Source organism: Pristiophorus japonicus, chromosome 2, assembly GCF_044704955.1.
Source record: "Pristiophorus japonicus isolate sPriJap1 chromosome 2, sPriJap1.hap1, whole genome shotgun sequence".
Lineage (NCBI taxonomy): Eukaryota > Metazoa > Chordata > Chondrichthyes > Pristiophoridae > Pristiophorus > Pristiophorus japonicus.
In genome coordinates, this window is record NC_091978.1 from 102,394,427 (window position 1) to 102,410,876 (window position 16,450).

Genomic DNA, 16,450 nt, shown 5'->3' on the forward strand with positions numbered 1-16,450 from the left:
AATGATTATTAAGAAGAAAATAGTGCTGGAGAAACGAATGGGACTGAAGGCCGATAAATCCCCAGGGCCTGATGATCTGCAACCCAGAGTACTAAAAGAGGCAACCATGGAAATAGTGGATGCATTGGTTGTCATCTTCCAAAATTCTATAGATTATGGAACAGTTCCTACAGATTGGAGGGTGGCAAATGTAACCCCACTATTTAAAAAAAGGAGGGAGAGAGAAAACAGGGAACTACAGATGAGTTAGCCTATCAGTAGTAGGGAAAATGCTAGAGTCTATTATAAAGGATGTGATAACAGCACACTTAGATAATATCAACAGGATTAAACAAAGTCAACATGGATTTATGAAAGGAAAATCATGTTTGACAAACCTACTGGAGTTTTTTTGAGGATGTAACCGATAGAATAGATAAGGGAGAACCAGTGGATGTAGTGTATTTGGATTTTCAGAAGGCCTTTGATAAAGTCCCACAGCAGAGGTTAGTGTGCAAAATTAAAGCACATAGGATTGGGGGTAATGTATTGGCATGGATTGAAAATTGGTTAACTGACAGGAAACAGAGAGTAGGAAGAAACAGGTCTTTTTCGGGGTGGCGTGCAGTGACTAGTGAGGTACCACAGGAATCAGTGCTTGGGCCCCAGCTATTCACAATATATATATAAATGATTTGGATGAGGGAACCAAATGTAATATATCCAAGTTTGCTGACGACACAAAACTAGGTGGAATTGTGAGTTGCGAGGAGGATGCAAAGATGCTGCAAGGCGATTTAGATAGGTTGAGTGAGTGGGCAAACACATGGCAGATGCAGTATAACGTGGATAAATGTGAAGTTATCTACTTATCTTTTTCCTGCCAAAGGACAAAGTATTATTTAAATGGTGATGGCTTGGGAAATATTGATGTACAGAGGGACCTGGGTGTCCTTGTACACCAGTCATTGAAAGCAAACATGCAGATGCAGCAAGCAGTTAGGGAGGCAAATGGTATGTTGCCCTTCATTGCAAGAGGATTTGAGTACAGGAGCAAGGATGTCTTACTACAGTAAACAGGGCCTTGGTGAGACCGCACCTGGAGTATTGTGTGCGGTTTTGGTCTCCTTACCTAATAAAGGATATACTTTCCATCAAGGGAGTGCAGCGAAGGTTCACCAGACTGATTCCTGGGATGGCAAGACTAGGCCTGTATTCACTAGAGTTTAGAAGAATGAGAGGGGATCTCATTAAAATTCTGACTGGGTTGGATAGACTGGATGCGAGAAGGATGTTTCCCCTGGCTGGGAAGTCGAGGAGAAGGCATCACAGTCTCAGGATACGGGGTAGGAAATTTAGGACCGAGATGAGGAGAAAATCTTTAACTCAGAGGGTGGTGAACCTGTGGAATTCTCTACCACAGAAGGCTGTGGAGGCCAAGTCACTGAATATATTTAAGAGGGAGGTAGATAGATTTCTAGATACAAAAGACATCAAGGGGTATGGGGAAAAAGCAGGAATATGATGTTGAGATAGAGGATCAGCCATGATCATATTGAATGGCGAAGGGCCGAATGGCCTACGACTGCTCCTATTTTCTATGTTTCTATGTCTTAACAACTTTGTGAAAAAAATGATCTTTTATCCTCTAGTTCTTTGGCCAATTATTTTAAATCTGTGACCTCTGGTTACTGACCCACTTGCCAGAGGAAAGAGTTTCTCCCCACTTGCTCTATCAAAACCCCTCGTAATTTTGAATACCTCTATTAGGTCTCCCCTTAACCTCTGCTCTAAAAGAGAACAATCCCAGCTTCTCCAATCTCTCCATATAACTGAAGTCCCTCATACTAGTATCATCTGGTAAACCTCCTCTGTACCTTCTCCATGGCCTTGACATATTTCCTGAAGTGTGGTATCTAGCATTGAACTCAATACTCCAGCTGAGGCCAAATCAGAGATGTGTAAGCGTTTAGCATGACTGACTTGTTTTTGTATTCAATGCCCCTATTTTAAAAAAAGTCAAGCATCACATATGCTTTCTTAACTGCCTTATTAATGTTCCCTGCCGCCTTCAAGGATTTGTGAATCTATAACCCCAGGTCTCTTTGCTCTTGCACCCCTCAAAATAGTACCATTTAGATTATATTGCTTCTCCATGTTGTTTCTCCAAAAGTGCATTATTTCACACTTAACCGCATTTAATTGCATCTGCCACGTGTGTGCCCGTTTCACCAGTCTGTCTACATCCTCCTGAACTCTGCTACTATCCTGCTCATTATTTACTATGTTGCCAAGTTTTGTATCCTCTACAAACTTCGAAAATTGTACTCCCTACACCAAAGTCCAGTATAACAAGAAAAGCAATGGTCCCAATACCAACCTCTGGGGCCACCACTTCATATTTTTCTCCACTCAGTCAGATAAACATCCTTTCACCACTACTCTGTCTTCTATCCCTTAGTCAATTACAAACCTAAGTTACCACCATCCCTTTAATACCATGTGCTTCTATTTGTTGATCACTGAGGTAAAGGTCAAAGATGACTAGGAGGAATAATGTGCTGTGAGTGAGGTGAAAGAGCAGGGAGATTTGAGGATTCAAGCTCATAAAACTTTAAAAGCAGTACTTCAAAAGAAGAAGGCCATAAAAAAAGCTAATGAATGAATACTGGATGTTATGGCAAGAAGTGTAGAATATAAATGTCAAGATGTTATGGTGCATCTATATAAAACAGTAAGATTACAGTTGGAGAATGGTGTGTAGTTTTGGGCTCCTATACAGAGGAAGTAGATACAAGTCCATTTATCAGGCTATCTTTGCAGAACACACACCGAATTCAAATCAAATACTTTTACTATGGCTTCCAGTTACTCTGGACTGAAACTTAATCTTGTTAAACAAATGAGGTCTGGATTCTATACAAGTTTATATTTCTTCAACAAGGTAGAAGCAAATAATAAACAGGTAGCAAGAGGAGGGACGGGGCCGATTTGGGATCAAACAGGAGACTTACGCATGGAGACAAGAGGGTATGACTGAGGTATTAAATGAGTACTTTTCGAAACAATAATCAAGGACAAAATGAACAGTCAGTTGGACTGTAATTAAGGAAAGCCAGCATGGATTTGGTAAAGGCAAATCATGTTTACCCAACTTGATCGAGTTTTTTGATGAGGTAACAGAGGGCTGATGAGGGCAATGCGGTTGACGTAGTGTACATAGATTTCCAAAAGGCGTTCAACAAAGCACCACATACAGTTGAGCATCCCTAATCTGGCAACCTAGGGACCGAGGCCGAGCCGGTTTACGGGTTTTTCCGGATTTCGGAACGTGTTCTGACGTCCGAAATCCAGAAATACCAGAGCCCAGGTTCGGGTATTTCCGGATTTCGGAATGTTAGAAAGGTGGGGGTGGGGGGAGGTGGGGTTGCTCTCCGAGGAGCTGTTTAGGTTGCCGGCCCCGTCCAGGTCGTTGTCTGGCGGGGCCCAGCTGCCGAGAAGTTGGTCGGGTGGGGCCCTGCCGCCGTGGTGTTCGGGCGGGGCCCAGCTGCCGAGAAGTTGGTCGGGTGGGGCCCTGCCGCCGTGGTGTTTGGGTGGGGGTCTGCCAAGGAGGTGTTCGAGCGGGCTAGCGAGGAGGCCCCGAGGGAAGGGCAGCGAGGCAAGCGACGGCGAGGTGAGGCCCCAGGTCGGGCAGCAGTGAGGCCCCGAGGTCGGCAGGGTTGTCCGGTCCGGATTCCAGAACATTCTGGATTCCGGAAGCTCAACCTGTAATAGGTTTGCCAGCAAAGTTAAAACCCATGGAACAAAAGGGACAGTGGCAGCATGGTTATGAAATTGGCTAAGTGACAGGAAACAGAGAGTAGTGGTCAACGGTTGTTTTTCGGTCTGGAGGAAGGTATACAGTGGTGTTCCCCAGGGGTCGGTTCTAGGACCACTGCCTTACTGGATATAAAATAATGACATGGATGTGGGTGTACAGGGAACAATTTCAAAATTTGCAGATGACACAAAACTTGGAAGTATAGTGAACAGTGAGGAGGATAGTGCTAGAATTCAAGAGGACATAGACAGGCTGGTAGAATGGGCGGACATGTGGCAGATGAAATTTAATACAGAAAAGTGTGAAGTGATACATTTTGGTACAAAGAATGAGGAGAGGAAATATAAACTAACGGGTACAATTGTAAAGGGGATGCATGAACAGAGAGACCTACGGGTATATGTGCACAAATCGTTGAAGGTGGCAGGGCAAGCTGACAAAGCGGTTAAAAAGGCTTATGGGATCCTGGGCTTCGTGAACAGAGATATAGATTACAAAAGCGTAGAAATTATGATGAACCTGTATAAAACACGAGTTCGGTCTCAACTGGAGTATTGTGTCCAATTCTGGGCACCACATTTTAGGAAGGATATGAAGGCCTTCGAGAGGATGCAGAAAAGATTCCAAGGATGAGCGACTTCAGTTACGTGGATAGACTGGAGAAGCTGGGTTTGTTCACCTCAGAGCAGAGAGAGCAGAGAAGATTGAGAGGAGATTTGATAGTGGTGTTCAAAATCAAGAGGGGTCTAGACAGAGTAGAGAGAGAGAAACTGTTCCAGTTGGCAGAAGGGTCGAGAACCAGAGGACACAGATTTAAGGTGATTGGCAAAAGAACCAACCGTGACATAAAAAAAACTGTTTTTATACAGCGAGTGGTTAGGATCTGGCATGCACTGCCTGAAAGGGTGGTGGAGACAGATTCAATCACTGCTTTCAAAAGGGAATTGGATAAGTACCTGAAAGAAAAAAAAATTGCTGGAAAAGTCGGGGGAGTGGGACCAGCTGAGATGCTCTTGCAGAGAGCCGGCATGGACTCAACGGGCCAAACGGCCTTCTTCCTTGCTGTAACCATTCTCTGATAACTATTCCCATTTGACCTTGCTGCAGCCATATAATTGTTAAAGTATTACTTTCTGGATTTGGGTCATGTTAATCAAAATAACTCGAGAGTTCATTCCAGTCTGTCGGATGTCTGCAGTCATGACAACCCAAGTTTACAGCTGCAGCACAATCTAACTTTCGTAATGCTACATGAATGTCAGCTCTACACTTGCACACAGCTCTGCTTCTGTGACATAATTTGCTGATGTAGCCCAAGCCCATGCAACAATTGAAAAGTTGGCATTTTGGTTTAACTTGGGAGCTGATCCAGAGACACCCATTTACCAGAGAAAGTTGAGACCTGAAATGTCAGGTTTTCAAAAAGGTAAAAAACACACTGCCAAAATGAAGATATTTCTAACCAGGTTTGAGACCTTGGAAAAAAAAAGCAAAGGAAGACAGCTTTGTACAGAGAGTAGTCCCCTCAGCTTTTGAACTGCATTAACAAATGGATTTGAGAAACAAAACTCAGTTAGAAAACATAACAGCCAAAGAATAATATATTGCACTTATTACACACCTTGGATGCATCTCTTGAAGATGGAAGTAGGTGATTCCAAAAAGGTGCTGCTTTGGCATCAGTACTTCTGCAAGAAACTGGGATGGAATTAGTTAATTGAATCCTACATTTCTTTGCAATTGAAGGGCTCTCATCCCCTGAACACATCTCTTTCCCTGATGCATTTGTTGGCGATAGCAGCTTTCGTTTTACTGTACATCTGGCAGAGATTGTACTTGATTGTCCACAGGAGGAGGGTGTTTTCTCAGAGGACAGCAATCCAGCGCTGGTAATAGATTGAATCTCTTTTTCAGAGGCTGGTGTTGTTGGTGCCAATTTACTTCTAGGTGACCCTGTCTCACCATCTTCTATCAAGATACTGTCCTGGGAGCCTTTATGTTCAATAACATGCAAACCACTGTGAGAAAAGTGTTGTGCAGAACCATGCATAACTGATTCTCCATCATGGAAACTAATATCCCGTTGATCTGTATAATCACCAGTCTTTTCTACAGCCTTTTCAGAAAGATTGCCATTATCAGTTCCACAATAAGATGCATTTAGACTTTCAGTCAATGTAGCAGAATTTTTACAGTGCACATGGATCCTTTTCTGATTGAGTTCAAGGTCTGGATGATGTTCAGTTGGACTTCTTTTAACACCCTGTTTGCAATTTCTCTGATCAAAACTATTTGAAGAGTTAGATAGGTGAGAAAATATTGAAAGTTGGTACACTTTTTGAAATCTAACCTCGCTTTCACTATATCCTGCCAAAACTCCTCTTTCAGAGATGACATCACTAGAGTCCAAGCGATAATCGTTCATTGGTGTACCTTGGAAGCTGCCATCTGCATGGCCTGTAGCCTGCCGAGGTACGTCCTTAGACTGCTCTTTCTGAGAGGTCTCCAGATGCATGTGCCTCATGGACTGTTGTGTTTTACACCACAGAAATGTAGAAATCCAAGGGCAGAAAAATGTATCTGTGTTTTGCAAAGATGAGAAGTCTCCTTCATGAAGTTGAATCGAAGATGCTTTTCTGGACACTCCTGTGGCACAGCATCTAAAAAAGAAAGAAAATTGCATTATAGCTCTTAAACAGGAGGTATATATTCATAATTAACCCACTACATGAAAATATTAATGTACACATAAAAATATAAAGCTCCAGTTTTTAAATGCATTATTTTGTAGCAAAAGCCTCTTTTTAAATTGTTTATCTTAATTAGGTCCTCCAGTATAATAGTCATCAAATATGATGCCCTACCAAACTAAAAGGCTCCTAGCCCCTATTTGCTCATTAAATAGTTCATCAAATTCTTAATTAAAAAAAAAATAGACTTATGTTCTTTTCTCTACTTTTTATGTTACTACTTTTTAAGCTGTCCCTCCATTTTTTGATACCCACAACACCCATCATTGTGCTCAAGACTCTCAGAAGAACCAAGCTTTTGATGATTATACAGAGATTCCATTTGCCTGACATGAATGCACACTCTCCCCGTGTAAGGACACAACAATAACAGGACCAGTGCTGGGCAATGTTCCCTCTAATTTTTTTATTTAGTGTGTGGTTTCCTTTAACATAGAAACATAAGAAATAGGTACAAGGGTAGGCCATTCGGCCCTTCGCGTCTGCACCACCATTCAATGAGATCAAGTGCAAAAATTTGAATGGGCTGCGCATGTGTGGATTCTTCCATATAAAAACCGGTGAGCAGCTTCCGCGGGACCTTCAGACAACTGGCGACGCAGCTCACTGGGAACGTTGGTGCTGGGTCCACTTTTATTCCTAGTATATACACAAACACACACACAAACAACTTGTATTTATATAGCACCTTTAACGTAGTAAAATGTCCCAAGGCGCTTCATTGGAGCGTAATCAGACAAAAAGGCAACATTAATAGATGACTAAAAGTTTGGTCAAAGACATAGGTTTTAAGGAGGATCTTAAAAGAAGAGGTGGAGAGGGTTAGGGAGGAAATTCCAGAGCTTAGGGCCTAGATGGCTGAAGGCATAGCTGCTAATAGTAGGGTGAATGAGGTGGGGGATGGACAAGAAGCCAGAGTTGGAGGAATGAAGAGTTCTTGTCGGGTTGTAAGACGCATCCTACATAAGACATGCCCAGAGAGATTAGACACTGGTTAGTAACAGATAAAATGTAAAGACCCCAAGTACAAGGATAACAATGTGGAACCACCTCATCACTTGAGGCATTGGCTTGTAGGATGAGCTGGAGCAGAGTGGGAAGAATTCCAGTTCTGAATGGGAGGCCTACACCTCCAGTTCTCATTAATGGAACACACTGGCTACTCAATTAACAACGGTGCTTGAAATACTACTGAAAGGCTGGCTTGGCTCAGCCTACCGAAGCAACCCTTCATCACCTGGCCGGTTCCAATCTTCGACGCTGCACTACATGTCATTATATATCAAAGGCGGCAGACAGACCCTCGGACTTGCCCATTTTATTTATTAGCATTCATCAGATATTACACCCTATGTGTAATTTGTACAGCGCCTTTCAATGACACTTGGGACAGTGTACCAACAACTTGTATTTATATAGCACCTTTAACATAGTGAACCATCTTAAGGTGCTTCACAGGAGTACAATGAGATAAAAAAATTTGACACCGAACTGCATAAGGAGAAATTTGGGCAGGTGACCAAAAGCTTGGTCAAAGAGGTAGGTTTTAAGGAGCATCTTGAAGGAGGAAAGGGAGGTAGAGGTTTAGGCAGGGAATTCCAGAGTTCAGAGCCTAGGCAACAGAAGGCACAGCCAACAATGGTTGAGCGATTATAATCAGGGATGCTCAAGAGGGCAGAATTAGAGGAGCGCAGACATCACGGCGGAGGGGGGTTGTAGGGCTGGAGGAGATTACAGAGATAGGGAGGGGGCGAGGCCACGGAGGGATTTCAAAACAAGGATGAGAATTTTGAAATCGAAGCGTTGCTCAACTGGGAGCCAATGTAGATCAGCTAGTCATCACCATCATAGGCAGTCCCTCGGAATCAAGGAAGACTTGCTTCCACTCCCAAAGTGAGTTCTCTGGTGCTAAACAGTCCAATACGAGAGCCACAGTCCGTGTCACAGGTGGGACAGACATTCGTCGAGGAAAGGGGTGGGTGGGGCTGTTTTGCCGCGCGCTCCTTCCGCTGTCTGCGTTTGACATCTTCACACTCTTTGCGTTGAGACTCGAAGAACTCAACGCCCTCCCAGATGCACTTTCTCCACCTTGGGCGGTCTTCGACCAGGGTCTCCCAGGTGTCAGTGGTGATGTCGCACTTTACCAGGGAGGCTTTAAGGGTGTCCTTGTAACGCTTCCGCTGCCGACCTTTGGCTCATTTACCATGATGGAGCTCCGCATAAAGCATTTGCTTAGGGAGTCTTGTATCTGGCATGCAAACGACGTGGCCTGCCCAGCGAAGCTGATCGAGTGTAGTCAGTGCTTCAATACTGGGGATGTTAGCCTGGACGAGGACACAGACGTTGGTGCGCCTGTCCTCCCAGGGGATCTGCAGGATCTTACGGAGACATTGTTGATGATATATCTCCAGCGACTTGAAGTGCCTTCTATACATCGTCCATGCCTCAGATCCATACAGGAGGGCGGCTATTACAGCCCTGTAGACCATGAGCTTGGTGGTAGATTTGAGGGCCAGGTCTTCAAACACTTTTCCTCAGACGGCCGAAGGCTGCACTGGTGTACTGGAGGCGATATTGGATCTCCGCATCAGTGTCTGCCTTTGTTGACAAGAGGCTTCCGAGATATGGGAAATGGTCCACGTTGTCGAGGGCCGCGCCATGAATCTTGATGATTGGAGGGCAGTACTATGTGGCGGGGACAGGCTGGTGGAGGACCTTTGTCTTACGGATGTTAAGCGTAAGCTAGTGCAAGGGTGATGGGTGAGTGGGACTTGATGCGAGTTAGGACACGGGCAGCCAGGTTTTGGATCACCTCCAGTTTACGTGGGATAGAATGTGGGAGGCCAATCAAGATTGCATCGGAATAGTCAAGTCTAGAGGTAAGAAAGGCTTGAATGAGGGCTTCAGCAGCAGCAGATGAGCTGAGGAAAGGGCGGAGACAGGCGATGTTATGGAGGTGTAAATAGGCGGTCTGAGTTATGCTGCAGATATGTAGTCGAAAGCTCAGTTCAGGGTCAAATAAAACACCAAGGTTGCGAACAGTGTGGTTCAATCTCAGACAGAAATTTGGGAGAGGGATGGAGTCAGTGGCTAGGGAACGGTGTTTGTGGTGGAGACTGAAAACAATGGCTTCAGCCTTTCCAATATTCAATTGGAGAAAATTTCTCCTCATCCAGAACTGGATGTCGGACAAGTAGTCTGACAATTTAGAAATAATGGAGGGGTCGAGAGAAGTGGTAGTGTGGTAGAGCCGGGTGTCATCAGTGTCCATGTGGAAACAGACGCTGTGTTTTCAGATGATGTCGCCAAGGGGCAACATGTAGATGAGAAATAGATGCCAGAGGTAATGATGCGGGGGCAGGAAGAGAAGCTGTTGCAGGTAATTCTCTGGCTACGATTAGACAGATACCTATATTTAAGTGCTTGCCTGACTATATTTAATTAATCTATTTAAGTTTTGATCAGGTCTCATTCATTTTAAATACTGCTGTAGAAATGGCCTTTCATCATGCCAATAGACTGGGCTGAGCTCAGTCCCGCCCAGTAAGCTTGGTTCAATAACTATTATCATCAATTCTTTACTTCAAAGATCTCCAGCAAGTACCGACCATGGGGAAATCAGCTTCGAAGGAGTTTTCCCCGTGAAGTTTTAAAAACTCAACGATTATAGGAAGAAACATGGCGAGTCAGGGTTGAAACTATGCAGCAACTTTGCAAAGAAGCACAGCAGTATGCGGAGGCTCTCGCCAGTACCTGGGTCCTCAAACACAGCCCGGAATCCAGCCGGAAGCAGTGTGGAGAGGACCTCGCCTGGGCATCATACGATCAACCAGGTAAGGAGGTAGCTGAAAGGTGGTACAGCGAGATAAAGAATTACAATTTTAACTGTCCCGGATTTTCCTCTGGTACAAGTCACTTTACAGCAATGATATGGAAAAACAGCAAGAAGTTGGGGGTTGAGAAGACCTCGGCTACACGTTCGTAGTGGCTAGGTATTTTCCAGCTGGCAACATCATGAACCGGGGATATTTTGAAGAAAAATGTTCTGCCTCCAAAGAAGTAAATTTGTAAAATGTGACATAGACTGTGAATGTCACTAATAGTGAAAAATGAAGGGTTTGAACATTCACCCGTAGGATTTGTCCTCCAGTGATCCGGCTCTGAAATGTATTAATGTTACACTTCTTCAAAAAGTGCTCAAAAGGACTTGCTGCTGATGCCTCTGTTGTGCCTTTGTTCAGAAAGTACCAAACCAACCAACCACATGAATATGGACACTAAATAAACATCAGTCTGATGTATGACGCTCCATGCTGCTCCATAAGTACTTCGTCCACAAGACTAGCCACTCTGCTATAGATGCTCTGTGTAATAATAACTTACTGCCGTGTTTAGGGCCTTGCATGGAATGCCGTGTTTCACTGAGCACAACAATATCCATCTGCAATCTGTCCAAGTTACCACACGGTCATAACTTGCAGGTTACTTTTTTCAATAATTAATTTTGTTCCCTTTCTTGTTCCGCAAGTCATTTATTCTTCTCTCACCGGGTTGATTTTTAGTTATTGTATGGTTACATAGACACCAATTGCCCTCTGCATATTTCTCTCGAGGGGCCATTACTCACGTATTCACTCTAACCCTATGTATTAATGTGATGTGTGCGCGCACTAGGTCTGTGCAGCAGAGCTGGTCTCCAGTTGTCCTGGTTAATCCTTGCCATTGGATAAAGGCCGAGCTCTGTCAAGCCCGTGTGGTGGCTGATGTGCAACAGTCACCACACGTTAAAAAAATTCACGCACAGGCATCTTCCACCCCCTCAACTGGAGTTAGGACTGGAATATCGGATCCTTCATTGAAGGATCTGTGAACTCTCGTGGAAGCAGGTCATTCTTGTTCAAGGGACCGCCTATCATGTTGATGATGATGAGACCTGATCTTAGGGCGTAACCATTGCTGTCTACTTAGATTATACTCCGGTCATATTTTAAGTACAGTGTGCAAGTAGTGTTTCTTTGTAATGCTGGTTTGCAAATTTTAATTGCTTTTGCTCCAGTACTGTACATTTCTTTGATTTTAAAAAGTAGACATGGTACTGCTTATCTTCATAATTAACACTATAGGGACAAAACTGTCCCTTTTTCAGAGGCCCGTTACCAAGACACTTTTCGGCCAGGAGTGGGGGGGGGGGGGGGGGGGGCACTGGTTTCGTGGAAATTGCCCAGGAATTTGTGGAGGCGCTGCCACAGCAGCACCACACCCTGCAAGTTGCACCCTGGGCCGTCACGGAACCGGTGGTGATGTCATCGCAATGAGCGGCAACACCTCAGCAGCGCGCTGACCCCTTTCCGCCCCATGGGGGATATTGCCCGTGTTCCGAGACTGGCGTGAGCGGGTGTCAACGCCAGCTTCACGGGTTGCGAAGCTGGTCGCCATATGCTCATGGGGCAGAAGTTAAAGCAGAAGTCGCCAACACCCCGCGCCGCCATCTTTAAACTTTCGCCGACTCTCCGGTCGGCTCCCACAATGACTCCCTCACATGGTGCGGGCCGCCATCGTGCAGCCCGGCACTCTGTTTTGGGTACTGGGCTGGAGGCCCGGTACCACACTGCCCTGGAGGCCATCAGAGGCCTTGCAGAGTACGCAGCGGCCCAGTCCTCCCCTTTAAGCAAAGGCGAGGGGGCGTTGAAGCGCCATGTGGAGTATCTGTGTAGCACTGCACAACTCGCCCCAGCATCCTCCCCTAAAGGAAGTGGAGTTCGTGAGATTGCACTCCACTTCCTTTGAGGGGTGGAAGCCCATTGCAGCAGCCGTGGCGGGATTATGATACTGCAGCATTTTTAGAATTTTTTGTAACATTACTATTCAATATTTCAAAAACAAATACAATCAGTGTACCAATTAAAATTAAAATTGAGCAAAACTCCAAAAATCCAATCTAATATTTCAGTCACTTGACCCAATCTTAACCATTGCATTCCATAAATAACATGTCAATGGTCCTAGCAGCAAAGGAACTTTTATGTTCCAAAGAAACTTACGTTCCATAGCACGTTTAGTTATGTGGATCAATCGATGACGTCATAACCATCAATTTGGTACTAATCAGGTGTTTATTAAGCTTTTTGCGGGAATTTATTTCCAAAGAATTATCTGCTTTTTTTTTTGCTATTCACCTCATCCCAAGAGTGCAAGGTTCTGTTAATCTTTAATCCCATTTTAGACTGATCATGTTGTACTTGTGTTATCTGATGCATTTACCACAGCTGGAATAAAATAATCTGCTTACATTGGAACAGGAATAGATCATTTCACCCCTTGAGCCTGTTCAGTCATTCAATTAGATTGAATTGTTAATTAATCTCGGCAGAGTAGTCAGATCAGAATGGTTCCAAAAAAAAACGTCCAGTTAGGGAACAAGAAGCCTCTTCAGTGGTAAAAAAAATCAAAATGTAATTCTGAACAAAAAGTCTTTATTGAGTGAGAACAATTGTGGGGAAAGTGGATTGTGGAGAAAACCTCGTCACATGAACCATCAGTTTTAGGGCCAGGAGGAAGTTGACGCAAGGAAGGTGGATACAGCAGCAGCACCGTGCTTTTTTTTTTTAAAAAGTGCCTTAACGCAGAATAATGCATTACAAAGGAGGTGTGGTTTTAGTAGGGTCTTAAAAGAAAAAGAGGGAGTTGGCACGGTAGAAAGGTTTAGGGAAGGAATGACACAGCATGGGGCATAGGTGACTGAAAGTATGACTGCTAATGATGGGTGAATGGGCAGCACAAGAGGGTGGAGTCAGAGGAACAGAGAGTGGGTGTGCGTAGTAGGGTTGGAGGAGGTTAGAGAGGTGGGGAGGGGTGAGGTCATGGAGGGATTTGAACATAAGGATGAGAATTTTAAAGTTAAAGGATTGGAAGTGATGAATGAGTGAGACAGGATATGTGCAGCAGAGCTTTGGATAAGCGGAAATCAAGGTCCCATTGTCCTACAATGTGGTATGGTTCCCAGAACTGTACACAACACTCAATGTCAGATCAGAGTTTTGTACAAGCTAACCATCCTTTTCTAGCACTTGTACTCTATCCTTTGGTTACCCCTCCCAATACCTTTTTCTTTGGCTCAGTAACCATTTTTATCCAATTACCCTTCTGTGAAGTGCCTTGGGATGTTTTTCTATATAAAAGGCACAATTTAAATACAAGTTGATGTTGTTATACATTCTAAGAACCTATTTAGCTTTTTCACCATTGCCACAACTGTTGACAGTTTTTAGGCTGTTTTCTACTAATGCCTCACATCCCTCTCCTGCAGACAGTTCCCATTTATTTTGTACTGTGTGTGTAAATCCCTCCCCTAACCTCATGCATTATGTTGGTAATGCATTTTTCTGCATATCCAAATTTTGATTCAATCCAGCAACCTCTATGTCCCTCTGTATCTGGCCCACTTGCTCCCTGTTTATGACCCCTCCCAATGTGACATCTTGGATAGCCTTGTTACCAGTCTTTCCTCTAAAATCATTAATATATTATGACCATGCCAATGACAACAGAACTTATCTCCTGCAGTATGCCACATTTCCATTGCATTACAAGATTTATTGAATGAAGGCAGCTATTTGGTCCATTTTAGTTCATCCATGCGGAAAGACCTGACAGTTTGTTCCTCCTCATCCCCATTGAGGCATCTAACTGTTTAAATAATTCCTCTACTATTCGAAGTCTATTCCATGCATGAAGAAGAATTTCCAGATATCTGTTCAATCTTTACCTGTAAATATTTGAATTCACGTCTCCTTGTCCTGTCCTCACAATTTAGTTTGAAATAATTTTTCAGATTTACCTTTTCCAAATTATTTGCTGTCTTAAACTTCTACACGGGCACCAGCAGTCAGAGAATGACACAGAATTTACAGTACAAAGCAGGCCATTTGGCCCAATTTGTCTATACTCCAAACGAGTCCCCTCTTACGCTAATTATCTCTTCCTGCCCCATATCTCTCTATTCCCATCTCCCTCATGTATATATCAAGCCTCCCCTTAAAGATTTCAATACTATCTGGTTCAACCACTCCAGGTGGCAGCGACTTCCACAGTTCAATGCTGAAAAATCCAGGTTTCTCCAGTCTTTCCTCTGGACGCAGAGATCAGCCTTCTGGCTGTTATCTGAACTGCTTTCAGCTCCAGACATTTAAACTTTTGGTCCCCTCTTCAACCCCTATATGCTTCCCAATTTAGATTATATTCCAATCTGCCATTTTTATCCATGTTTTGTTCCGTTAAGTCACATCTGCCAGCATTCCACCCACTTGTTTAATCTGTCCATGCCCTTTTGCAATTTTCTGTTCTTTCTTCACAATTCACTGTACCTCCTAATTTGGCCTCATGGTCTGTTGAATCAAATTCTGGCTAAGGTGCAATTAAGCAAAACATGAGAGAATTTATGGAGCGACTCAGCAGAAAGATGTAGAATTGAAAGGCCATCTATAGTTGACTGTTTGGCACCAAAGCCAGATTGTTGTGGTCTCCGGACTTCATCATCATCATAGGCAGTCCCTCGGAATCGAGGAAGACTTGCTTCCACTCCTGAAGTGAGTTCTTTGATGACTGAACAGTCCAATACGAGAGCCATAGACTCTATCACAGATAGTCATTGAGGGAAGGGGTGGTGGGATTGGTTTGCCACACGTTCTTGCCGCTGCCTGTGCTTGATTTCTGCATGCTCTCGGCGTTGAGACTCGAGGTGCTCAGCGCCCTCCCAGATGCACTCTCTCTACTTAGGGCGGTCTTTGGCCAGGGACTCCCAGGTGTCAGTGGGGATGTCGCACTTCATCAGGGAGGCTTTGAGGGTATATCCTTGTAACGTTTCCGCTGCCCACCTTTGGCTCGTTTGCCATGAAGGAGCTCCGTGTAGAGCACTTGCTTTGGGAGTCTGGCATGAAAACTATGTGGCCTGCCCAGCAAAGCTGATCGAATGTGGTCAGTGCTTCAATGCTGGGGATGTTAGCCTGGACAAGGACACTGATGTTGGTGTGCTTGTCGTCCCAGGAGATTTGCAGGATCTTGTGGAGACATATCTTCAGCGACTTGAGATGTCTTCTGTACATGCCTCTGAGCCATACAGGAGGGCAGGTATTACTACAGCCCTGTAGACCATGAGCTTGGTGGCAGATTTGAGGGCCTGGTCTTCAAACACTCTTTTCCTCAGGTGGCCGAAGGCACACTGGAGGCGGTGTTGAATCTCCGCATCAATGTCTGCTTTTGTTGACAAGAGGCTCCCGAGGTATGGGAAATGGTCCATGTTGTCGAGGGCCGCGCCGTGAATCTTGTTGACTGGGGGGCAGTGCTATGCGGCGAGGACAGGCTGGTGGAGGATCTTTGTCTTATGGATGTTTAGCGTAACTGTAGCTCAACAAGAGAGGTTGGGGTGATCTTGGAGCTGGCCTGGAGGCGGCGTAGGTTAAACTGCTTGCCACTTGTTCTGTAGTTTAGTTCCACTCCAGCGGGGAGCTTGTTGACTGTGAGGTGGAGCATGGCAGCGAGGAAGATTGAGAAGAAGGTTGGAGCGATGACGCAGCCCTGTTTGACCCCGGTCTGGACGTGGATTGGGTCTGTAATGGATCACGGCCTGCCTGTCGTCGTGGAGCAGGCGAAGGATGTTGACAAACTTTTGGGGGCATCCGAAACGGAGGACGACGCTCCATGGACCCTCGCGATTGACAGTGTCAAAGGCCATGTATAAGGGCTGGCGCTGCTCCCTGCATTTTTCCTGCAGCTGTCGCGCTGCAAAGATCATGTCCGTTGTGCCCCGAAGGGGACAAAATCTGCACTAACCACAACAACAACAACTTGTACTTATATAGCGCCTTTAAAGTAGTAAAACATCCCAATGTGCTTCACAGGAGTG

At 44.7% G+C, this 16,450-nt stretch overlaps 1 protein-coding gene and 1 pseudogene across 8 annotated transcripts in view; one reads left to right on the forward strand and one right to left on the reverse strand.

Annotated features, from left to right (window-relative positions):
* atosb (atos homolog b) overlaps nt 1–16,450 on the reverse strand; it is a 188,401-nt gene that overhangs the window by 39,618 nt on the left and 132,333 nt on the right. For all 8 annotated transcript variants that reach the window (XM_070868444.1, XM_070868443.1, XM_070868441.1 and 5 more), the window contains one exon: nt 5,421–6,459. In XM_070868444.1, coding sequence (XP_070724545.1) covers nt 5,421–6,323 — 903 coding nt within the window. In that variant the 5' untranslated portion in view covers nt 6,324–6,459. The remainder of the gene's footprint in view (nt 1–5,420; nt 6,460–16,450) is intronic.
* Nucleotides 10,159–10,612, forward strand: LOC139231402 (Golgi-associated plant pathogenesis-related protein 1-like; annotated as a pseudogene).